The sequence below is a fragment of the Pan paniscus genome, chromosome 5 (assembly GCF_029289425.2).
Source record: "Pan paniscus chromosome 5, NHGRI_mPanPan1-v2.0_pri, whole genome shotgun sequence".
NCBI lineage: Eukaryota > Metazoa > Chordata > Mammalia > Primates > Hominidae > Pan > Pan paniscus.
The window spans coordinates 172567605-172592716 of record NC_073254.2 but is presented as its reverse complement, the minus strand read 5'-3'; the positions used below and the strand labels follow the sequence as shown (position 1 = coordinate 172592716).

The following is a 25112-nucleotide window of genomic DNA, read 5'->3' as shown; positions in this document are numbered from 1 at the left end:
AGCACATATTTTCCCACTATACTCTTTGCCTTTATGTTTATAATATGTTGGATATGTATTTTTGATTTTTATGCAATGAAACCTATTCCTCTTTAGTTATTTTTAGGCCTAAAATGTCTGTCTTCATTATTAAGCATATTTACTATATTTTCAGGTAGTTGTTATAGTTTATTTTAATTCCCTAAACCATTTGGAATTTATTTTGGTGTAAAGAGAGGTTCTCAATGATTTTTTTTTCTATTTTCATTTGCCCTCTAGTTTTCCCTAAACTATTCATCAAATGATCTTTCTCATTTTGTCTAGATAGACACAAGTCTCTTTCTGGACTGTGTATTTCATTGCATTCTATGGTGTGTTCTTTCTCTGTTACCACATTGCTTTAATTAATGCACCTTTTACATTTTATTTTTAATATTTGATAGGACAAGCGATGTGTTCCCTTCCCTTGTTACTTTTCCTTTTCATATATGAGATTTTCTACATGAGGAAGTCAGACCGCCCTCCTTTTCTCCAGAAAGCACCCAGGAAGCTATTTTTTGACAATAAAGATTGCTTTTTTTTCTTGGATTTTGCACAAAAATCTGTAAGTGCAAAGTTACTGCTATAATAACTAGTTAGCATTGGAATAGAAGGAGAGTTTCAGGCTGAAGACATCATGGCAGTTGAAAAAATACTCTGTTCTTCTTTTATTCTTCTCTGTTGCCTTTGCTTCAGCAGATGGTAGAAGGTCTCAGTGGTAATAATGGAGACAAAAAAATCAATAGAAGCATCCAAATTATCTGTTATATATACTTCACTATAGGCTAATAACGATCTTTACTATTAAAGCAACATGTAAGCACTGTGTAGGTTAGGAAAACAAAATAACGTACAGTTTTATATTATAATGGGAAAAAAATCTTTTTCATTGGCTGAGTTATTAATAGAATGAATAAAATGGTTATGCTTAGCATTCATCCATCTACAAATGAATGGATGAAGAAATTGTGGCATATATATAATGGAATATTATTCAGCTTTTAAAAAGAAGGAGGTCCTGCGACTTTTGACAACATAGATGAACCTAGAAGACTTGAGCTAAGTGAAAAATACTGCATGACACTTACACAGTAAATCTAAAAAAAGGCAAATGCATAGAAACAGAGAGTGAAACAGCAGTTAACAGGTGCAGAGGGATGGAGCAGGTTAGGGAGATGGGGGACAAAGGGTATACAGTTGCCACACACGCATACACACACACACACACACACAGTATGTGAAGAGATGAATATGTTAGTTTTCTTGGCCGTAGTAATTATTTCACTGTGTGTATCAAAACATCATGTAATACAACTTAAATATATACAATAACAAGTTAATGTTTAAAATCATATGTTGAAAAACAAAAGATGCTTGGCGGTGCCACAAAAAAAGTGTTTGTGGATTGTTATTCTACCCGAGATTAGGCCCTTAAATAATGGAAGTCACTCTTACAACTGCGGTTGTTTGTGAAATTAATATTTGAGTCAGGCCAAGCTCTAGGTGGAGTAATCCTATAAAGACACCTTGCTGAAAATGCATCTGTGGTTTCTCTTCCTGCCTGATGTCCATTTGGCATCCACACTCTGTTGATAATCCCACTAAGCCTTATCCTACAGCACCGTGAATTTAAGATTTTGTGCCAAAAATGCTCTTTTAACCATGCTTTTAATTTAATTTGAAAGGTGGTGGATTGGACTCAAATTGCCTCTGAACCTATATTTTGCTGCTCTTGGATCTTCCTGTGTCCCCTCTGCACCTCCTTCCTCTCACACTTCTTAATTGCTGCTATTTTTTTTTAATGTGGATATTTTTTTCTCAAAGCTGGTATTGTTTCTTCCTGAAAAGAAACAACGTTGCCCTTGACAGTGCAAAACGAAAATACAAAGAAAGGTCATGCTAGTTGCTCGCTTCAGCTTGAGAAGCGAGAACATGTTTTTCTCAAACCTGCCAGCATCTCTGTGTTACCTTGCGTCATCCCTTGTTCCTTCACTCTTATCTCAGTGGGCTGTGATGCTTAACCTTGGTTTTTCACACACACCTCAGGTTCAACACTGGAGGGGTAAGGAGCTAGAAGCTGCTACATTTGCTTGGTTCTTCTTCCCCTATTTTTCCCTATACACAGCTGTAGTGCTGTGGAAGAAAAAAAATAATTTTTCAAGGATGTAAAGGAACTAAGTTTACAAGGACATTAGGTTTAGGTTTTGTATCTTATTTTTCTCCTTGCCCCTGTGCCCTCTGCTCCCATCACCCATGTATGTAGTCAGTGCTTTGCACATAATTTGTGTGCAGTAAATGTTTCTTGAGTCATTTAAGAAGACTGGTCCTCATTTAAGGCTACAAACCATGTTTATTCTAACTTTTAAACCCCACAGTTCCTCCCCCTTAGTTGGCACTGAGTAGCTGGATTTCCAAATGGAAATAAGGCTTAAGTGAGAAATTGAAAAGGACAAGAAATCCTATTTGTAAAACAACTGAAAACCATCTCCCTCTTATTTTTTCAGTTTTTTAGAAATATGCCCTTCTTTAGAGCCTCCTTTTTTTTTTTTTTTTTTTTTTTAAATTTCAGCAGGGAACTTGTCTGAATAAGGGAAGATTTTAAAGCGAAGTAAAGTTTAGCAACCTTTGACCCTTTTCTGGGTCTTGAGTGAATACCAAATGAGAATTTCAAGAATTATAAGGTTGAAGATTTAATGTTGAATATATGGGTATTGGGTCGTCAGACACTTAGCACATAATAGAGGGTAAATAGCAGTGCCAGTAAATGCCAAAGAGTATTAATAAGTCCGTACTTTTCCCTGACTTTAAATTGCTGCATATGCCATACTGGAGGACAAATCTGCTAGCCCTTAGGAATGAACACTAGGTGGTGGGCCCAGCTTTTAAGGATTCAGGATTACTTTATTCCCAGTAATTAACTAACTTAATTGGCCTGAACATGTCAAGATAAATTGAAACCAATGATTTGGATTTGCTCAGTAAATATACCCTTGAATGTCTAAATTCCACAAGAGGCCCTCTTTCTTAGTGTTGAAGCTGGTGGAGGCAAAAGGAACCATATAAATTAATGATCAGGTTTCTCCTGGCTTCTAGAAACTTCTTCGCTTCCCTGTCTTTATTGAATACATATTCTAATAATAAAAGAAAGCAATGGTCTGTTCTATTCCCTTAAGAGAAGTTAATTGCTGCTATCATGTTTAAATCAATAAGAGTAAAAACAAGTATAACAAGTAACTAACATTTATTGATGAATGAATACTATGTGATAAGTTTTGGACACGGCATTTACATAAAATATCTAACTTAATATTTACAGTGATTCTAGGAGGTTTTCATTATTATTTTTGTCTTTAGTTTACATATGGCTAAATGAAGCTATAAAGTGGCTAAGTCACCTTTTGAAATTCTCGCAGTAAATGATGATGCTGGGATCCTGAGTCGGATCTGTTGCACTCCTAGACCCCAAAGTCTGTTGAGGAAATTCATATTTCTTTTGGCCTCTACTGAAGAGTGAGTTTGATTTTTTTCCCTAGAAATCATGAGAATAGTTAACATTTTTTATAAGCAAACTTTTGGGGGTTAACAAATTTGATGTTATAATAAACGTTCCTGTCCAGGCATGGTGGCTCACGCCTGTAATCCTAGCATTTTTGGAGGCCAAGGTGGGCAGATCACTTGAGTTCAGGAGCTCAAGACCAGCCTAGGCAACATGGCAAAAACCCGTCTCTACAAAAAATACAAAAATTAGCCAGGTGTGGTGGCATGCCCCTGTAGTCCCAGCTACTTGGGAGGCTGAGGCAGGAGGATTGCTGGAGCCCAGGAGGTTGAGGCTATAGTGAGCCAAGAGCATGCCACTGCGCTCCTGTCTGGGTGACAGAGTGAGACCCTGTCTCAAACCAAAACCAAACCACAACAAACAAAAAACAAACATTTCTTACTCTAAATGAGTCAGAAAAATGAAAACATTTTCACCAGTGATTTTGTTTGTGGTGTTGTTTTAATAGGCATGAGTAGGCTACAACTGATTCGTGTTTTTCCTTGAAATCCCAGGACAAGAAATTATTTGATTCTAGACCTGGAGAGTCTCACACATCTGTAAACATTTCTTGCTTAAAAATCTAGTCTTTGATTGTCTTAGGCAGTATAAAATGGAATTTAAAAATATTCTTTGTACATTCTTACACCTATATTTGTTTGTCTTTTGTAAGGCTCTTTCTTTAACTGATATTTTATGTGCTTAAGTAATGTCAAACCTCTCCAATATTGTTTGCAAGTTTCAAAAAAATGGTGTGATTCTCTTGGCAACTTGCTATGTGTATTTCTAGTATGGCAATTATAATTTGTAATGAGTGTTTTGCAATATTAGATATTTGGGAAAAATTCCAGAAAGTTCAAAGAACAAATCAGAAATAAACAAGATTATATCTTGTGTAAATATAAATACTAGAAATTAAATTCCTATGTAATAGTGATCTAAAAAATGTCCATTTAATTTCTTCTCCCAAATTCTAGAATTAAATTTCGAAAGTAACAGTTCTGGAAGTTTTTATAAGTTGGATGATTTTTTTCCAACAAAAATCCCTTAAAAGTTATTAAGATTTTTAAAATTTTTTCCAGCTTTATTGAGATGACATAAAAATCGTGTCAATATATCTTTTCAAGGTGTGCAATGTGATGAGTTGATATATTTCACATTGTGAAACAATTACCACAATCAACACTAGGATTTTAATAAGATAAAATGCCTAATTTTCTGAATATCGAATGAAAAATGTCTCTTTTTTTTCACCAAAAGTGCATCTGAAGCACTTTTTATAAATCGATATGAGCACTGTCTTTGTAGACACGCTGGCACTGGGGAGCGGTGCATTTGGCTAGTAAGCAGGGGGTAAGGATGAAGAATGAGGGAAGAATAGTATGCTTTTATAGAGATGTTGCTATAGTGATAATATCAGGAGAATGCTGCTAGGAGAGTTGGAAGTTCCCTTGGTGAAAGCTGTGTTTGGTTTAGATACGACTGAATTAGGATAATTTACCAAAATCAGTAAAATAGGTGAGATATGATAAAAACAATCTACAAGACTCCGGGTATGATAAAAGGTACTATTTTGTTATTGTTGTCTCTATGTGTGTTTCTCCGTCTCTTTCTCTTTCTCTCTGTGTGTGTGTTTCTGTGTGTATGTGTGTGTGTGTGTGCGTGTGTGTACTCTTTTTCCTCTATTATAATTTGAGTTGAAATACGTGGTACCAAAAGATGAATGTGTGGAGTAGACTTTAAAAGAACTCTAAAAGTTTAAAATCTTTTCTTCCTATTGTATCTGAACCTAAAACTAGTGGAAGTGAAATGAATAATACTGATTTACATTCATCATTTTGGAAAACCTAAAACCAGCATTTATAGTGAAAGCCTGAATAGTGAAAATTTAGATGATTGATATTGAGAGTTTTTTTAAAAAATATATACTTTAAGTCCTGGGATACAAGTGCAGAACGTGCAGGTTTGTTACATAGGTATACATGTGCCATGGTGGTTTGCTGCACCCATCAACCCATCATCTACATTAGGTATTTCTCCTAATGCTATACCTCTTATCCATTTGTCTGTCAATAGACAGGTTGATTCCACATCTTAGCTGTTGTGAATAGTGTGCAGGGCATATGGTGGTGCAGATGTCTCAGTGATATACTGATTTCATTTCCTTTGGATATATACTCAGTAGTGGGACTACTGGATCATATGGTACTTCTATTTTTAATTTTTTTGAGAAATCTTCATACTGTTTTCCATAATGTCTGTAATAATTTACATTCTCACCAACAATGTCCAAGGGTTCCCTTTTCTCCACATCCTCACCAACACTTGTTATCTTTTGCTATTTTGATAATATACATCCTAATGCATGAGGTGATGTCTCATGGTTGTTTGAACTTGCTTTCCCTGATGTTTTGTGATGTTGAGCATTTTTTCTTGTAATTGGCCATTCGTATGTATTCTTTTGAGAAATGTCTAGTCAGGTCCTTTGCCCGTTTTTTTTGTTTGTTTTTCTGCTATTAAGTTTTTGAGTTTCTAACATGTTTTGCATATTAATCCCTTATCAATTGTGTGGTTTGCAAATATTTTCTCCACTCCCTAGGTTGTCTCTTCCCTCTGTTGATGTTCCCTTTGCTGTGCAGAAGCTTTTTAGTTTGGTGCAATTCTATTTGCCTATTTTTGCTTTGTTGGCTGTGCTTATAAGGTCATATCCAGAAAATCATTGTCTAGTCCAATATCAAGAAGCTATTTTGCCCATGTTTTCTTCTAGTACATTTATGATTTCAGGACTTACGTTTAAATCTTTAATCTGTCTTGAGTTGATTTTTGTGAATGTTGTAAAATAAGGATCCAGTTTCACTTATTTGCATGTGGATAGCCAGTTTTCCTAACACCATTTCCTGAAGGGACAGTCTTTCTCCATTGTGTATTCTTGATGCCTTTTTCAAAGATTAATTGACTGAATATTATATATGGGTTTATTTCTGTGCTTTCTGTTCCAATCCATGTATTGTTTTTTATGCCAGTACCATGCAGTTTTGATCACTATAGCTATATAATATAATTTAAAATCAGGAAATATGCCTCCAGCTTTGTTCTTTTTCCTTAAAATTGCCTCATGGTCTTTGATGGTACCATACAATTTTTAGGACTTTTTTTCTTTTTCTATTAAAAATGCCGTTGGAATTTTGATAGGAATTACATTGAATCTGTAGATCATTTAAGGTAATATGACCATTTTGACAATATTGATTCTTGTGATCCATAAAAGGAAATATCTTTCCATGTATTTGCCTTGTCAGTTTTTTGCATCAATGCTTTATTGTTTCATTATACAGATCTTTTATCTCCTTGGTTAAATTTACTCCTAAGTATTTTATTCTTTTTTATGCTATTGTGAATAGAATATTTTTAAAATTTATTTTTTGAAAAAAATGTCTTTTTGGATAGTTCATTGTTTATGTATTGACATGCAACTGAATTTTGTATGTTAATTTTGTACCTTATAACTTAACTAAATTTATCAGTTATAACCATTTTTTTGGTGGAGTCTAGGGTTTACTCTATTTGAGATAATGTCATCTGCAAACAAAAGTTTATGTATTCCTTTCTGATTTTGATGCCTTTTATTGCTTTTGCTTGCTTAATTGATTTGGGTAGGAATTTCAGTGTTATGTTGAATAGAACATAGCACTCTGTGAGAGTGGGCAGCCTTGTCTTTTCACTGATCTTGGAGGAAAAATTTTCAACATTTTACCATTCACTATACTATTAGTTGTAGGCTTTTCTTATGTGGTCTTTATTGTGTTGAGATACATTCCTCCTGTACCTAATGCTTTGAGTTTTTAATCATAAAAGTATGTTGAGTTTTGTCAGATGCTTTTCATGCATCTATTGAGATGATGTTACGACTTTTATCTTTCATTCTATTATTATGGTATATCACATTGATTAATTTGCATATATTGAACCATTCTTGAATCTCAGGTATAAATCCCATCGACCATGGTCATGTTGAATTTGGTTTGCTAGTGTTTCATTGAGAATTTTCATGTCTATGTTTATCAGGGATATTGGCTTGTAATTTTCTTTTCTTGTATTCTTATCTGGCTTTAGTATCAGAGTAATGCTGGCCTTATAAAATGAGTGTGGAAGTGGTTCATTCTCATTAACTTTTTAAACAGTTTGGGAAAGATTGATATTAGTTTTTCTTTAAATGTTTGGTGGAACTCATGCATAAAACCATCAGGTCCTGGGATTTTCTTTGTTGAAAGATTTTTTCTTACTACTTCAATCTCCTTCCTCATTATTGGCCTGCTCAGATTTTCTATTTCTTCTTCTTCTTTTATTTTTCTTTTTGAGATGGAGTCTCGCTCTGTCACACAGGCGGGAGTGCAATGGCACCATCTCAGCTCACTGCAACCTCTGCCTCCCAGGTTTAAGTGATTCTCCCACCTCAGCCTCCCGAGTAGCTGGGACTATAGGTGCATGCCACCACACCCAGCTAATTTATTTATTTATTTTTTGTATTTTTGATAGAGATGGGGTTTCACCATGTTGTTCAGGCTGGTCTTGAACTCCTGACCTCAAGTGATCTGCCCACCTCGGCCTCCCACAGTGCTGGGATTTCGGGTGTGAGCCACCATGCCCAGCCTTCTATTTCTTCTTGATTCAGTTTTGGTAGGTTGTACGTGTCTGGAATTTATCCATTTCTTCTAGATTATCCAATTTGTTGATATACAATTGTTCATATATTCTCTTATGATCCCTTATATTTCTGTAGTATCAGTTGTAATATCTCTTATTTTATTTATTTGAATCTCCTCTCTTTTCTTTAGTCTAGCTAAAAGTTTGTAATTGTGTTTATCTTTTCAAAAACCAACTCTTAGTTTCATTGATTGTTTTCTCTTGTTTTCTAGTCTTGATTCCATTTATTTCTGCTCTGATCTTTGTTATTTCCTTCCTTCTCCTAAGTTTGGGCTTAGTCTTTCTCCTTTTGCTAGCTCCTTGAGGTATAAAATTAGGTTGCTTAAAATCTTTCTTTTTTAAAAATGTAGGCGTTTATTACTATAAACCATCCTCTTAGAACTTATTTTGTTGCATCTCCTAAGTTTTTGTAGGTAGTATTTCCATTTTCATTCATCTCAAGATATTTTTTGGTTTCCCTTTTATTTTTTGGCCCATTGATTGTTCAATGAATTGTTTAATTTCCACATATTTGAGAATTTTCAAATTTTCTTCACATTACTGATCTCTTGTTTTATGTTTTTTTGTGGTCAGAAAAGAGAAGACATGATTTCAACTTTCTTAAATGTGATAAGAGGCCAGACAGCAATAGCTCATGCCTGTAATCACAGCATTTTAGGAGGCTGAGGTGGGAGGATTGCTTGAGGTAAGGAGTTCTAGACCAGCCTGGGCAACACAGTGAGACCCTGTCTCTACAAAAAAATTTTAAAACATTAGCTGGGCATTGTGGCACTCAGCTGTAATCCCAGCAGCTACTCAGGAGGCTGAGGTGGGAGGATTGCTTGAGCCCAGGAGTTCTAGGCTACAGTGAGTGCCACTGCACTCTAGCCCAAGCAACAGTGAGTGCCACTGCACTCTAGCCCAGGCAACAGTGAGTGCCACTGCACTCTAGCCCAGGCAACAGTGAGTGCCACTGCACTCTAGCCCAGGCAACAGATGCGACCTTCTCTCTAAAAATAAATAAATAAATAAATAAATAAATAAATAAATAAATAAGTAAAAATTAAATATGTTAAGACTTGTTTCGTGGTCTAATATATTAATATATTATCTATCCTGGAGAATTGTCTGTGTGCACTTGAAAATAATGTGTATTCTGCTGTTGCTGGATGGAATATTCTATATACATCTGTTACATTGTTTAGGTTTATAGTGTTCTTCAAATCTATTGTTTCCTTGTTGAGTTTCTGTCAGGATGATCTATCCATTGTCAAACGTGAAGTACTGAAATCTGCTACTATTAATCATATTGCTGTTTATTTCCTTCGATTCTGTTAGCATTCATTTTATATATTTAGGTGCTCCGATGTTGGGTAAATATATACTTACATTATTATGTGCTCTTGATGAATTGATCCTTTTGTCATTATATAATGATCTTCTTTGTCTCTTTTGACAGTGTTTGACTTAAAATCTACATTGTGCGATATAAGGATAGCCATCCTTGTTCTCCTTTGGTTACCATTTACATGGAATTTCTTAAGCCATAACTTTACTTTCAGACTATGTGCTTCCTTAAAGCTAAAGTGAATCTCTTGTAGGCAGCATATAGTTAGATCTTATACTTTTTAATCCATTTGGCCACTCTTTGTCTTTTGATTAAAGAATTTAGTCTATTTACTTTTAAGATAATTATTGGTAGGCAAGGACCCAGTACTGACAAACTGTTGTTTTCTATTTTGGAGTTACTTTATTCCGTTCTTCCTCTCTTGCCATCCTCTTGTGATCTGATGATTTTTTTGTGGTGGTATGTTTTAATTCCTTTATCTTTATGTATCTACTTACAGATTTTTTCTTTGTGGTAACATGAGGCTTACATGAAACCTCTTATAGTTATAATAGTCTGCTTTAAGCTGGTAACAATTTAACTTTGACTGCAAACAAAAACTACACTTTAACTTCTCCTCTCCCCATGTTTTATGTTATTAATGTCACAATTTACATCTTTTTATATTGTGTATCCATTAACAAATTGTTGTAGCTTTAGTTGTCTTTAATACTTTTGTCTTTTAACTTTTATATTAAAGTGACTTGTATGGCACCATTACAGTATTAGGATATTGTGAATTTGACTATACTGTTACCTTTACAATGAGATTTTACTTTCATATATTTTCATTTTGTTAATTAGCTTTCTTTTATTTTAACTCAAAGAACTCTAACATTAATTTTTTGTAAGGTAGTTCTAGTAGGGACTAACATCCACAGTTTTTGTTTATCTAGGAAGGTCTTTATCACTCCTTCATTTCTTAAAGACAGCTTTTCTGGATATAGTATTATTGGTTGACAGTATTTTTCCCCCACCAGCACTTTGACTATATTATCCCACTTTCTCCTGGCCTGCAAGTCTCTACTGAGAAAACTGCTTGTAATCTTACGGAGTTTCCCTTATACATAACAAATCACTTTTCTCTAGTTGCTTTCAAAATTTTTTGTCTTTGACTTTTGAAAATTTGATTATAATGTATCTTGGTGAAGATCTCTTTATGTTTAATCTTTTTAGGGCTCTTGGTATTCATGGATATTAATGTTTATTTCCCAATCTAGATTTGGGAAGTTTTCTGACATTATTTTTTTTAAACAAGCTTTCTTCTTCTTTCTCCATCTCTGCTTCCCTGAAACTCCCATAATATGTATATTGATTAGCTTCATGGTGTTTCATATGTTCCATAGGCTTTCTTCTCCCCTTTTCATCCTTTTTTTCCATTCTTGATCCTCTGACTGAATAATGTCAAGCCTGTCTTCAAGCTTTCTGATTCTTTCTTCTATTTGATTGAACCTACTGTTGAAGCTGTCTATGCAATTTTTTCAGTTCAGTTATTGTGTTCATCAGCTCCAGAATTTTTGTTTTGTTCTTTTGTATGGTTTCTGTCTCTCTGTTGAACTTCTGATTTTTTTCAGGTGTTGTTTCCTGATTTGGGTTAGTTGCCTTTCTGTGTTCTCCTTTAGTTCACTTAGCTTCTTTGTTAGAAGATTATGTTAAATTATTTCTCAAGCAGTTCATAGATATCCATTTCTTTAAGGTCAGTTACTAGTACTTTACTTGCCCCTTTGGTAGTGTCATATTTCTCTGATATTTGGTTTGTTGTGGCCTTGAGCTGGTGCCTATGCATTTGAAGACATAGGCACATTTGCCAGTCTTCAGACTGGCCTTAGCAGGGAAAGCCCTTCATCAGTCAGCCTGACCAAGGATTCTGAAAAGGTCAGCTGGAAGGGTTCATGGATAGGCATGCTGCTGAAATCCTTGGGAGGACTGGCCTGATGTTTTCGTCAGGGGACAGATGGTCCTCTCATCATCTTAGCTTATAGGGGCTGACTTGATATTTTGGACCATGGGAGTAAAGCTGGGACTATGGTCCATTGTGGTGGGCCTGGTGACTGGGTCTGTGGAGGATGGCCTAAAACCTGAGTCCACAGAAAACAGTCAGGCAGTGGGGTGGGCTTTTGGTCTGAGTTCATGGGGGTCATCCTGTACTGGAGTTGGTCTGGCACTTGGGTCTGTGAGGGCAGTCCTGAAACACAGATCTGCATGGGCAGGCCCAAATCCTCGGTCTGAAGGGGCCAACTTGACACTAGAGTTCACTGGGGCAAGTGCTGGAGTCTACTTTGAAGTCAAGTGCTCACTTCACTATTCTCCCTCATATGGAAGTTATCTCTCCATGGTATGCAGTACAGGCTTGGGAAGGGGGTGATATGGGTGGGTAATATAAAACTGTTCTTCATACCCTCTTCAATGTATGTGTTTATTTCTGTGCTCTACTCAGGCACTATATTCCTTAGCTCTCAGGCAGATATTTTTGTTGCATGTGAATGGGTTGTTCAAATTGATGTCTCTGTGAGGAAATGAGCACTGGAAACTGCTATTATGCCATCTTGCTGATATCACTTTGTTTTCAGATCTCTTTTAAAATGTGAGGATGCCTCAGAATTTTACCGCTTTTTCACTATGTTTACATATAAGATGATAATCAGATGCACTCAAGTTTGCCTCTGGCATCACAGCAGTTTCTCTTTGGTGACAACCTTCAGGACATAGGTAGCTGAACCATTTTCCTTACTAGGAAACAAATGTAGATACAGTAGTAAGTTTTATTCTGGTTTTTCTACATGGAATTTACTGATAACAAGCTTACTCTGGATGTAGATTCTCATATTTTCTAAAGTTTTATATAAAATATATCATGCATTCTTATAACTCATTGAAATTTAGTTATGATGTTTGTTTATATATAAAAATACCAACATGTTATATTGTTATTTATCAAATTACATGAATTCATTCATGTCTTTACATCATTGCAAGTAAGTTTTCTTGGGTTCCAATTGTTCTGGGTTTCAGTGAAATAATATACTTGCTTAAACATATACTAATTTAAAATGCAATCAGGTATTGCTTAACAATGAAGATACATTCTGAGAAATGTATTATTAGGCAGTTTTGTCATTGTGCATACATCATAGAGGGTACTTACACAAGCCTAGATGGCATAGCCTACTACACACCTTGGCTATGTGTTAATAGCCTTTTACTCCTAGGCTATCAACCTGAATAGCATGTTACTGTACTGAACACTGTAGGCAATTGTACTACAATGTTAAATATTTGTGTGTCTAAACATATCTAAACATAAAAAGTACAGTAAAAATACATTATTATAATTTCATGGGACCACAATTGTATATGTGGTCCATCATTGGCTGAAATGTTATGTGATATATGCTTATACTGGGGGAACGAATTGAGAATGTAAACAGAATATCTTTTCCAATTTCCCCAAAGACACAACATATCTATGACAAAGATATAATAATTGTAACAAAAAATATGAGTTTATTTTAAAATCAAGAGTCTCTATTTTACTTCTTTGCTCTTCCTAAGATTTCTCATCATGTTGCTTTTTCAAAATCTCACTTCCCATTTATGAGTATTTGAAATATAAGTCTTCCTCTTTTAAGATGTCTTAAACCTCATTACCTTCTGGTGATTTGAGAAGTAACTGGTTAAAGACAAAAGAAAGTGATGGGTCTGTGTAAAAATTAGAACTTAAGTCCTACCTACAAACATTTAAATTAAAATGTTTTCTTGGAAGGTTGCGGGATGAAGGAAAATACATTTGGGGCCCAGATTCTGCCTACATGCCACTACTTGGCAATCCATGTTTTTTATTTGTGTAGGCTCTTGGGTGATGATGTTTAAGAGCTGGAAAAATGGCATCATATTCAGGAGAAATAGTTATGCAAAGGGTGGATGATGATATGGAGGTCAGAGGGGAGAACTAGATAGTGGCTGCCAAAGTTGTCTGGTTAGAGAAGTAAAATGGTACCTTAGATAGGCAGGCTCAGAGCGTAGAAATATACAATCAAGTTTGGTTGGTTAAACTGAGGAAGCATATGAATTAGTAAGAAACTGATAAAAAAACTAAGATGTCTAAGATGGTTTGGAGAACTCCATGATTGGCTGCCTCAAGAAAGCTATGGCCCCTTCCCTGTCCTTGCACTATCGATCTTTTGATCCAGAAGTCCTCAGACTTTTGATCCAGTCCTCAGAAAAGTGCAAAAGTGGGCCTTGAACACTTTGTTCATTTTGAAATAAATGGAGGAGGCAGCATCTCTTGGTGGTCAAGTGTTTGGCTGTAGTCCCAAATAGAAATAGGAGCAAATCTTGACCCCCTTTGAATGCAGTGTATCGAACATAGCATACAACTAATGAGAACTACTGATCTCATTATTATTGGGACCGTGCTGCTATTCTCATTGTTACTGGGACTGTTTAAATTTTCAGAGCTTAGTAGTTAACATTGTAGCTTGTGCAGCAGATGACTGGGGCACAGTGCAGACCATGCCCCTCAGCTCTGAGGCCCTCATTCCCAGCTCTCCAAGTGTTGCCTGCTGAAGACTCACAGCTGAGCCTCTCCCTAGGACTGGTCCTCAGCCCCGGGGATCTGCCTTTCTCAAGTTATAGCTCCTCCCAGGGCCACCCCATATCCAGCAACTGGCCAATACCTGGATGCAAAGTCCCAGCCCCTTGCCTTCATTTTGGACATCTCTGAAAGACTCTCCTAGCTTCAGCTGCATAATTGCATGAGTCCAGCATCTCCCTGTGTCCTAATTCTGCTTCTCCACACTTAGTTTTTAGTTCTTGAGAGCACATGCTAAAAAACCTCCTGCTGACAAAATTCCTTCTAGAATTTGTTTCCCTGTTATCCTGACCTGTGACACATGATATAATAATAATACCAAGGCAGATGCAAATATAGACATGTGAAAGGAAGATTATTCTGTGGATTCATAGGTGAGCCAATTCCCATAAACATTTCCTGCTCTGTTGAGGAGGCTCGAGTAGTAGTAAGATGGGCTGAGAATGAGGATAGACAAGGTTGAAGAACTGGAGATAGGCGGTCAAGATGTCCGTGGATAGAAGAACTCTTTGTAGTTTGTAGCTCAGGAAGATAACTGAGCATCATGGCCTAGCTTGGAGGTGCTCTATTGACCAGCTGGATTCTGGCCATATCGTTTTTAATATAGTACGGGGGAAAGGGAGTAAGGAGGGTTTCATTTGACTTTGGCACTTGCTTGCTGAGATACCCATTTCTGACACGGTTTCCTCATCTGTGAGTTGGGAATTGCGTCTACATTGCCTATCTCCAGATAGGTTGTGATATGTAAAGTTATTCTGGAAACCCCAATGGGCAATTTGGACATGAGAGTAGAATGAAGTGATTGAAGGTATGGGCTTTTGAGGCAGACAGATATCCATGCTCCGCGTTTAGTGTCTGTGTCACCTCAAGGGAGTTGATGAACCTCGTTTGCTCCAGTCTCTTTACGTGTAAAATTGGTGAGGGTGGAGGATATTTCCTCATACGGTTATTGCAAAGTTTTAATTAGATAATATGTGTAGTAAATATATGCAACATATGCCTGCCACATACATTCTAAATAGAAGATAGATTTCTATTATTATTAAAAGTAACCTTTAAAATTATTCATTACTATACGAATAAACTTGAGCATGTGAGGTTGGATTGACACTCAGGAAATTTATTTGTGACATCCACCAGCTGCTGTCTCATGTGGAAACCCCTGCAGCTGCCGCGGTGGCCACAGGTTCTGGAGTCCAGTAGATCTTCTATTATGAGGAAGGTCGCTAACACCACGCTAGATCTGAAGCAGCGGAAAGCAACAGCACCACCTGGTGCTCTGTGCAGGATTAACCACTGAGTGCAGGTCTTCCAAGTGGCTAATTGAATTACATGGTGGGGGTTGAATTTGAGATTGCAATTTCTAACACTGGCTCTTTAAACTCTGTGATTTGACCTTATTTCTCAGGTTCACTCTTTTAGGTGCTTGCTGTTTTTCATTTCATCTCCATCTGAGATTTATGAGTTTTGTTGTTAAAATTGTAGCTCTCTACATCTTGTCAAGGGGACAGGTAGTATAAAATATAGGTGAAATTGTGTCACATTATTGTATCCGTGCTGGATACTGACAAAATAATATATAAATATATAATATAAATATGTAAATATATAAATATAAATATTTATATGAGAGAGAGAGAGAAGGAACATTTAGATCACAGGGTGAGACTAAGAAATAATATTAGCAGTAATTTGAAATGCAAAATCCCAAAATGTGAAAATGTAAAATTGTAGAATCCTGAACCTACTTAAGATAAAGAGCAGTAATTTGATGAAAAGCAATGACCAAACTTTGAAAGCACTCTCTGAGAACAGTCATGTTTGTTTGAGAGAACTGTGGGTTTTTAAAAAGTCTGGATTAAATATTGGACATAAAATATACGAACACTGTGACCAGCTTTTCTCCCCCCTTTTCCCCATTCCACACCAAACGATGTATTTTGAATTGTTGAAACTCTTGGTATTGGAATACAGTTTCAGGTTAAAATAAAGTGGTTCTATGAAGGTAGTATTTCAGGACATTTTTCAAGACTCCCTTTCTTTCTGGTGCCCTGGTATTGCTAAGAGCTCAAAACAGGAAAATATTTCATAGTTTTGGTGGCTTTCTTGCAAAAGCAGGAGACGCCACATTTTACAGGAGGGAGCTGGCTACATGTGGCAAGTTTGTCCAGCCTCAGCTTGAAGTCCTTCTCAAGGCTTCTGTGTGTGCTCTCTGATTGGAAATAACCTTTCATCCAAGAGATCAGTTGTCTTCATGTTTTCATTAACATGTACCTTTATATGTAATTCAGTAGGAAAACTCTTAGATGTGAAGGCAGCATTTTCTCCTTAGCTTCCATTGTAGCAAACAGTAGGAGGGTAGGCTTTCATGTTTTCCACAAGAATAATCTTTAATCATGTAGAAGTGATATTTTTTAAATATACGAATATATTTCATGTCACTGTTCTGAACTTTTCTTTGCATTTACAAAACTTGGACTGAGATGTAATTCTTTTTGATTCCTGTTTTCCCTGATGGACTCTCAGGGACCAAACCCATCCTCTCAGATTGCATCCACAGCTGGTCAGCAGAACGGCTGGTACACGTGAGGGGCACAGTGGAATTTATTAAATTAGTGAATCAAATAATCAGCAAATTGATCTGGTCAAAATTAGATTAGGGTAAGAGTCTGACTACTAAATACTGTTCATTATTCTGTAACTCTTCAGCCTTCATTCCAGTTTCTAGATTTCTGGCGTATTTCCTCACCCCCACTATTCTTTAGCTTCCTTGTTCACATCCGAGTTAATGGTCTTCTCTGTGTACGTGGCAGGTTATTTGTGAGAACCCAAATGAGAAATGTATACAAAACATGAATAAGTTCAAGTGCTGTACAGATACAAGGTAAAAGGTATTTTCATTACTTTACTATCCGATCATTGTCTCCTGCAACATTATATCCACAAATAGAGGAAGGAAAAGGTGTCAGGAAAAAATCCACAAAAGTTCTGCTTGAAACTATTCAAATGTGGTCTTGATTTAGAACTAAAAGGTTTGAAGTACCACAATAAGCTGTGCTGTTTTTCCTCCCATTGTATTGATTGCTTTGTTCTCTCTATTGTGATTATTACTCTCTGAGTGCACATCTCCATCCCTGCACTTCTGTGTGATTCACACAACCCTTTATCCGAAAGTCTAAGGACCCCAGCTTTGTTTTCAAACTCAGAATCTTTTGGATTTTAGAAACGTGATACGGTGCACATACTATTTATTATGGTTCACTCTCAATCAGAGTCTGTGGCAGCACCTTGCCATCAAAGATGTTGATATTTCTGCAGAGAAAAGTATGAATTTTCACATTAAGTGGAATAATGAAAGACTATAAATAGTCTTTTCTCAATTCAGGTCAATTTTTTGCTACCAAATTATTTACTGCAAAGTTACAAAACTGAGGCCCATCCAAGGCTTCAAGGCTGATGCATCTATCCCCTCCTCTCTCCCACACCCCCATACATATGAGATGACAAATTCTTCGTGAGATGAAAGCATTTCCACATTGTTGTCACCCTAGAAGCCAACCCAGTGCCTAGCACATTTTCTAATATATGTGTCCTTATATAACTGCCACCATTGTGACAAATACATTAAAATTTGGTAAATTTTAAGATTTTTAAAATATTTGTTTTTTTAAAAAATAGACTTTGCTTTATATAGTTCTAAAATATTTTTTAGAGGTTTAGAATTATAAGATAAATGGAACACACTATCAGATCTATCACCCTCTCCCACTTATACCTTCCCACCGCATGAGACCAAACTTTCCAGATTTGAATGACATAATTTCAGACATCATACGATACTTTAATTCATATTGGAAAAATTGTGTAATTTCTATATAACCTTTCAGCAAAAGTCTTAGATTTACTATATTTTGTCACTTTTCAAATAGATATATCACTAGGGTGTAGGGTACTGCCAGTATCTAATGTGTAAAGGCCAGTGACATTGCTAGACATCCTATAATGCACAAGACCACCTCCCACGACAAAGAATCATCTTGCCTAAATGTCAATAGTGCTGAGGTTAAGCAACTGTAACTTAGGAACGGAGATAATTATATTCCTTGCATCCCATCTGCCTTAGATTTAAAGTGAAATGATACTACATTTTGCAAATATAACTTTAATGAAATTGGGCTCTTTCAATCTAGCCACTGGTTTTAAATACAAAAGAAATGCAACTCCAATTCTGAAAGTCTTAAGAGCAATGTAAGTCTTTACTGACATTCACTTGAAAAAAAAAATTGAAGCAGTCATTAGAGGACTCAACACAGGCAAGACTCCCTAAAAATTCTCTTAACTCATCTTTTCCCTCAAGCCCACAGCTGTAGATAGCTATTAATTTTCTCTCTTCTCGTCTGTCCCTTCGCATCAATCCATGTCAGAACTCATGCAGAGTAACTTTGGTTGCCCTTGTTCTTTGCAACTTTTAATCCATTACTTGTCTGATTAAAACAGGAAAAGCCTAGGAGACAGGCCCAAAGAAGTAAGCCTAGAATCTTTTCATTATGGAACACAGAGTGAGAGAGGAGGAGAAGGACCCCTCCATCCCCACCGCCCCCCCACACATGTAAATGCCTTTATTTCAGTTAGCCTTTGCTGTGTAACAAACTACTCCAAAATTCTGTGGCTTAAGCCAATCAGAATTCATCCTTTCTCACAGTATGTAGATTTGCTGGTTAGTTCAGTTAAATATGGATGGTTTCATAAGGACACATATATAAGACAATATACCAGGCAGGGGGCTGATCTTTAGGAATACGATATTGAGAAAAATGCTTTCTTCCCACAAGGAATTTGTATCAGGTATGTATGGATGTGAGAGAGAGGAGGTATCAGACACATCAGCCTCGAAGTCTTAGGCCTCAGTTTGTTGACTTCACTTGGGTTCACCTGTGGCTGAGTTCATCTGCAGGGCTGACTGAGCTTGAAGATCCAAGGTGACCTCATTCACGTGCTTGGTGGTTAGTTCCAGCTAACAAATGAGACATCTGAATTCTTCCACAGATGGAAACATCTTCTAATATAAACTGCTTTCTTTGCACAGAGGTTTTAGGATGGAGATCCAAGACAGCTACAACAGAAACTTCAAAACCTCTTAAGGCCTAGAATCAGATGACATAAAGTAATTTCTGCTGCATTATTAATTAAAGCAAGTACCATATGAGTTCAGATTCAAGGGGAAGGGAAATTGATTCTACCCCTGGATGGGAAGGACAAAGTCACCATACAAAAGAGGATGCATAGTTGGACCACAGGATTTTGTGGCCATAATTTAAAATCTGTCCTCTGGTCACTACTGTTTGTTTTCTTCCTGCATGGAAAGTACATTCATCCATTCTCAAGGTATCAAAAGTCTCCTCCAGCCTTCGGTTTGGCATCGAGCTCTAAGTCCTGTGTTGCATCGTTTGCATCTTGTCCAGATAGAGATGAGGTTCCTCAGGTGAAATTTCTCTCAATCCATAGACCCGTTAACTAAAAAGAGAAGTTACCTGCTCCCCACTTCTTCAACATGCAGTGATGAGGCAGGAGTGGGGTCACTTCAATAGATGCTTCTGTCCAAGGAGTGAGAGAATTGAACAGAGGGAGCAATTGTGGTCCAGCCATTCTGAAATCCAGTGAGCCACACGTGGCCAGTTCGTTTCGTCCAGAGGCAAGGCATGTTCCTTGCTATCTTGGTAAGAGATGGCTCAAGATTGCAACTGATAGTTTTCTTAGCCTTCTTCCTAGACACACAAAGTTGTGGTTCCAGTCTCCTGTTCATTTGGAGTGGTGCTGTCCCTTCAGTGAAAGCTGGCTTCCTAAAAACTTGTCTGTAGTGCATTCTGTGCCCCCAAAATCTCAGCTTTGAAACAAACATTGGACACATATGAGGCTGCTGTGGGCAGTGCCCTTAAGATTCTTAGAAGCTGGTTTGTCTAGTTGAGAAGGTCAACTGGGCACTACCTTAAATCTTTCCAAATGTTCTCTTTTTTCCCCCAGCCTTATTGAGGTATAATTGATGAATACAACTTACATATATTTAAGTTGTACAGTGTGATGATTTGATATAAATTGTGAAATGATTACCACAGTCAATTAACACATCCATTATGACAGATAAAGAAAACATGACACACACATAAAATTGAATATTATTCCTCCATAAAAAAATAAGGAAATCCTACCATTTGCAATGACATGGGTGAACCTGAAGGACATTATGCTAAATTAAATAAGTGAGATACAGAATGAAAGGTACTGTGTGATATCATTTATATGTGGAGTTTAAACAAGTCAAACTCTTTCTGAGTTTTCAACAATACTCATACCTTTGATTTGCTGTTACCCTGAAGCATTTTCTTACTTTGCAAATCTTTTTTTTTGGAAAGACTAGGAATAACAAAATATCTTATTTTTCAGTCCATCATATCCTAGGCCTCTGTGTTTCCTCTGCCTTGCGTCTGCAAATGAAACAGCTCATTTCTGTCTCTTCCAGTACCTTATAATGTTCAGCTAAAAGAAGCCAATTGACACTTTCAGCATTCTGCAAGGAAATCTCCCTAGCCAGAATCATGAGTTCAAGTTACTGCAAGTGACAGAATATATAATGTACAAAATATGTACGGCTCTTTCTCCAATTTCCAATGACGGTTCCCTTACTGCCCAATCAGCCTCCGCTAATAGGCTCTTTGTGTCCTTCCAATCTCCTTCCCCTATTTGGTCGCAAGACCAATGCCATATGTCTTAGATTTTTGTTAGAGCAACACCACACTCCTGGTAGCAATTTCTGTTTTGGTTAGCTTTTCCTGTGCAACAAACCACCACCAAATCTTAGTGGTGTGGAGCAACAACAGTTTAGGATTTCTCATGTTTCTGTGAGTGAGTTGGGTGTTCCTTCTGCCAGCTGTGCCTGGGCCCATTCACATGGCTACATGCAGGTGGGGTATCAGTTGGACTGGCAGGTCCAGGGCGGCTCACTCATGTATCAGGCACCTGTTGCTGGCTGCCATCTGAGGTACCTCAATTCTCCTCCAAGTGACTTTTTTTCTTTTCTTTTCTTTTAGCTGTATTTTTACTCATTGAAACACTAGGTGAAATCAGGGTAAAGTCAACTAAAGGAAAAATGGTTATTTCATTCATTTGTACTTAAACCAGTCAAAGTAGTACAAACGTCATTATGATGCAGCAAATACAAGACCTCTTTCTACAAATATTAGCACAACCAACAAATTAGGGGATATAGTAAAACAGAGCCAAAAAGGGTGAGGAAATCAATGAAGTATGTTATAGCTTAACTCTTTACCTCAATAGAGTTTTTAAAAATAAGTAAAGCCTCCCAATCCCCAAAAATAGGAATATACCTTCATCACACCAATTTGTACTTTTATTTCTTATTCTTGAGGTTTAGAATCTATCCTCCAAGTGACTTCTTATTCACGAGGATCTTAGACCAGTTTCCTTGTGTAGAGGTCTCAGGGCAGAGTTGAATTCCAATATAGCCAAAGTGGAATCTCAAGTCCTCTTAAGGCCCAGCCTCAGATGTCACTTAAAATCACTTCTGTCATATTATTGATCAATGTAGATCTCAATGCCAGCCCAGACTCAAGGTCTGGGGAAATGAGACCACCTCCTAAGAGAAGAGGCAATAAAATCACATTGCAAAGGATGCGCTGATCACAATGGGAAGGATTTATGGTCATATTTGGAAATCTGCCACAGCCTGGTCCTGTAAATGTCTTTCATTTATATATTCAATTTTAAAATCTTATCATTGAGTAATTATAAGCACCTGTAAATTGTCCATTTTCTTGTGTTGGACTATTCAATATACTTTATTCCCTACCCATATATAATGAAGTTGGTGGTAATTTTAGCAATTGTAGATATGCAATCCGGATAATATAATTCTGTTCCCAAATCAAGTCATTTGACTGTGTTTGGTAATTAATAATCATTACCTTGTCACTGTATGCCTTTGCTGTTGTTTTCCCCTTTGTATTCACATCATTTGGTTGTGGGAAGAAATTCAATCTGCATTTGTCTATTTTTTCAATTTCATTCCAATATTTTATTGAGGTGTATTTGCCTGCAACGAAAATGATGAAAAATCTTTATTAGATACTACCAGGAGTAATGTGATTTTAAATGTGTAATTTGTTTTAAATGAACATTTACATTTATATTTTTAGATAATTTAAATCCTTAAGACATGTATTTAAGCTATCATTATCATTAAAGAAACCTATTAGGCATAATAATAATCTGCAAATAAAACCCCAAAAAGTTTATCATAACCTATTGCAAGCTCCTATAAATGTACCAATGCATGGTACTATTTATGTATTTATTTTGCCAGAGATTGCAATTTCATGCTTACCTATATATAATTATGTAAACAGCATTTCTTTCTTCTTAGTATTAATTAATTTATTTATTTTTGAGATACAGTTTTACTCTGTCACCCAGGCTGAAGTGTAGTGGCGTGATCTCTGCTCACTGCAACCTCTGCCTCCCAGGTTCAAGTGATTCTCCTTTCTTAGCCTCCCGAGTAGCTGGGATTACAGGTGCCTACCACCATGTCTGGCTAATTTTTATATTATTCACAGATACAGGGTTTCACCATGTTGGCCAGGCTAGTCTCAAACTCTTGACCTCAAGTGATCCTCCTGCCTGGGCCTTGCAAAGTGCTGGGATTACAGGCATGAGCCACAGCACCCAGACTCTTCCTGGTAATATATATATTAAATGTGATATTAATTACAGATGGATACTTCTAGACATTTACTATTTTGCTCTTTATGATATTTTATGATTCTGATGAAAATACATTATGCATTATTATGTACATACTGATACATGAAATGCTATATCACTCAGTAATAAATTATTATGGAAGAATGTATTCAATATATTAAAATATACTAATTTCATTTACTGTCCAAATTTTAAACATACCATCTGTTAAGTGGATATTGTCATGTATTTTAATATTTTTGTAATTTAGTAAATCTATTTAAAAGTCAGTGGTCATAGGACCCTGTGACACAGTTTTACATCACATATTAGTTGGTACATTTGTTGTGTAAGGTAAAATTAAAAGTATATTTAACATGTTTCTAGACAATATATTATTTGTGATTGATTGCAATGGCTGCACAATAACCCAAGCCACCTTTTATTATGATCTTTGTGCTTCCAGGTGCATGTTTAAGTCACCTAGAGTAAACCACAATTGTGCAGTACCCACAGGTGACTATTAGTATAATTCATCAGGAAGAAAACCATGTGAACTATCATCAGTTATGATAGTTTCCTAATAGTCAAATGGAATCACAGTTGCTAAATTGGGCCTCATTTGTGCATTTGTTGTATGTCATGATCTTGCCCTGAAATGGCAAAACACTGAGAAAATATCTAAAAATGGGCAAAGAAATGCAGAAATTGAATATCTGAGCTAGAACCCTGTTTTTTTTTTAAACTCATTTCTACAGAGGGATACTACGGTATAATATTACCCAGAGCTAGGTGTTTATATAGCCTCAGCTGACTCCAATTCCTGAGGTCTGTAGGACCAACTGCTTTTGAAATACAAGCAATGCGAGCCTCAAGGATGAAGGACCCAGAGAGTATTTGGAACTCGTCTGTGGTTGTTGCTTTTAATGTTACCCAGTCTGGCCTTTAGGAACCAATTACGATTTAGGTTATAAGAGAGAAGGAGAATTTGAACCAATTCTACCCAGTAATAATCACCCACACCAAAAACTGGTCTTAAATCAGAGCCTATCACAGCTGTGCAGCACCCAAATTGTAGTGTGGCTTCCCCAGCCACACCTCTCCTCTACCCTGACGCTGCTGTCATCTCATCCATTTTACGATGCCTTTGCAATTGGTCTGAATTCTCATAACTCTTCTCAAGCAGAAAAGCTGAAGACAGAAACATTGTTAATAAAGTTGTTACTTGTTAAATATATTTAAACTGTTTTCTTAAATATAATGACATATAAAGTCATGTGTAGCTTAATGATGGAGTTATGTTCTGAGAAATTTGTCTTCTAGGTGAATTCATCGTTGTGGGAACTCTGTAGAGTGTACTTGCGCAAACCTAGAGGGTATAGACTATTACACATCTAGGCTACATGATATAGCCTATTACTCCTAGGCTACAAACTTGTACAGCATGTGACTGTACTGAATATTGTAAGCAATTGTAGCACATGGTAAGTATTTTGTGTATCTGAACATGTCTAAATATAGAAAAAGCAATGGGTTGCCCTACAATGGCAGGACATCACTAGACAACTGGAATTTTTCAGTTGTGTTTATAATCTTATGGCACTACTGTCATCTATGAGGTTCGTCATTGGCCAAAAAATCATTATGCAATGCATGACTGTACTTAAGAACTTTATAGACCTAGTCGTGAAGGTTCATTTTGTTCCCTGTCAACAGCATTAAAAAGAAATGTTATTGTTCATTAAACTTTTAACACAAATTGATAGACATTCGTTGCATGTTTCTGTTACTTCCACAAATTGAACTTTTTATGTTGTTGGTATCAGATTTAACTACCAAATCTTGGGAGTAAGGTTTTCAAGTTTTACATAAAAAATGAGGGTTTGCTGAATAATTAAATTAAACAATTTTTTTCTTTCAGGAAATTAGTAAGTAAAATCAGAAAAATATTTACCTAGAATTCAGCTGACTACATTTGATAATACAAAAAGTGAATTGTAGGACCTAGTAAAATCTGTTTTTGCAACCATAGTAAAAAAGGAAACACGTAAAGAATTTAACATTTAAATATATGCTGTGCTACAAAAAAGATAATTTGAGGATTCTAAAAAAGGCCATTTAGCTGAAGTCTAACTATAAACTCA

At 36.4% G+C, this 25112-nt stretch overlaps 1 protein-coding gene across 19 annotated transcripts in view; it reads left to right on the top strand.

Moving 5' to 3' along the window:
• Positions 1-25112, top strand: part of SYNE1 (spectrin repeat containing nuclear envelope protein 1) — a 519329-nt gene that overhangs the window by 69391 nt on the left and 424826 nt on the right. Inside the window, exon 1 of one of the 19 annotated variants that reach the window (XM_055114236.2) lies at positions 5094-5118. The exons of the other annotated variants lie outside the window; for them this stretch is intronic. Within the exon in view, the coding sequence (XP_054970211.2) occupies positions 5109-5118 (10 nt within the window). The 5' untranslated portion in view covers positions 5094-5108. Of the gene's footprint in view, positions 1-5093; positions 5119-25112 lie in introns of those variants that run through there. 19 annotated transcript variants of the gene reach the window in all.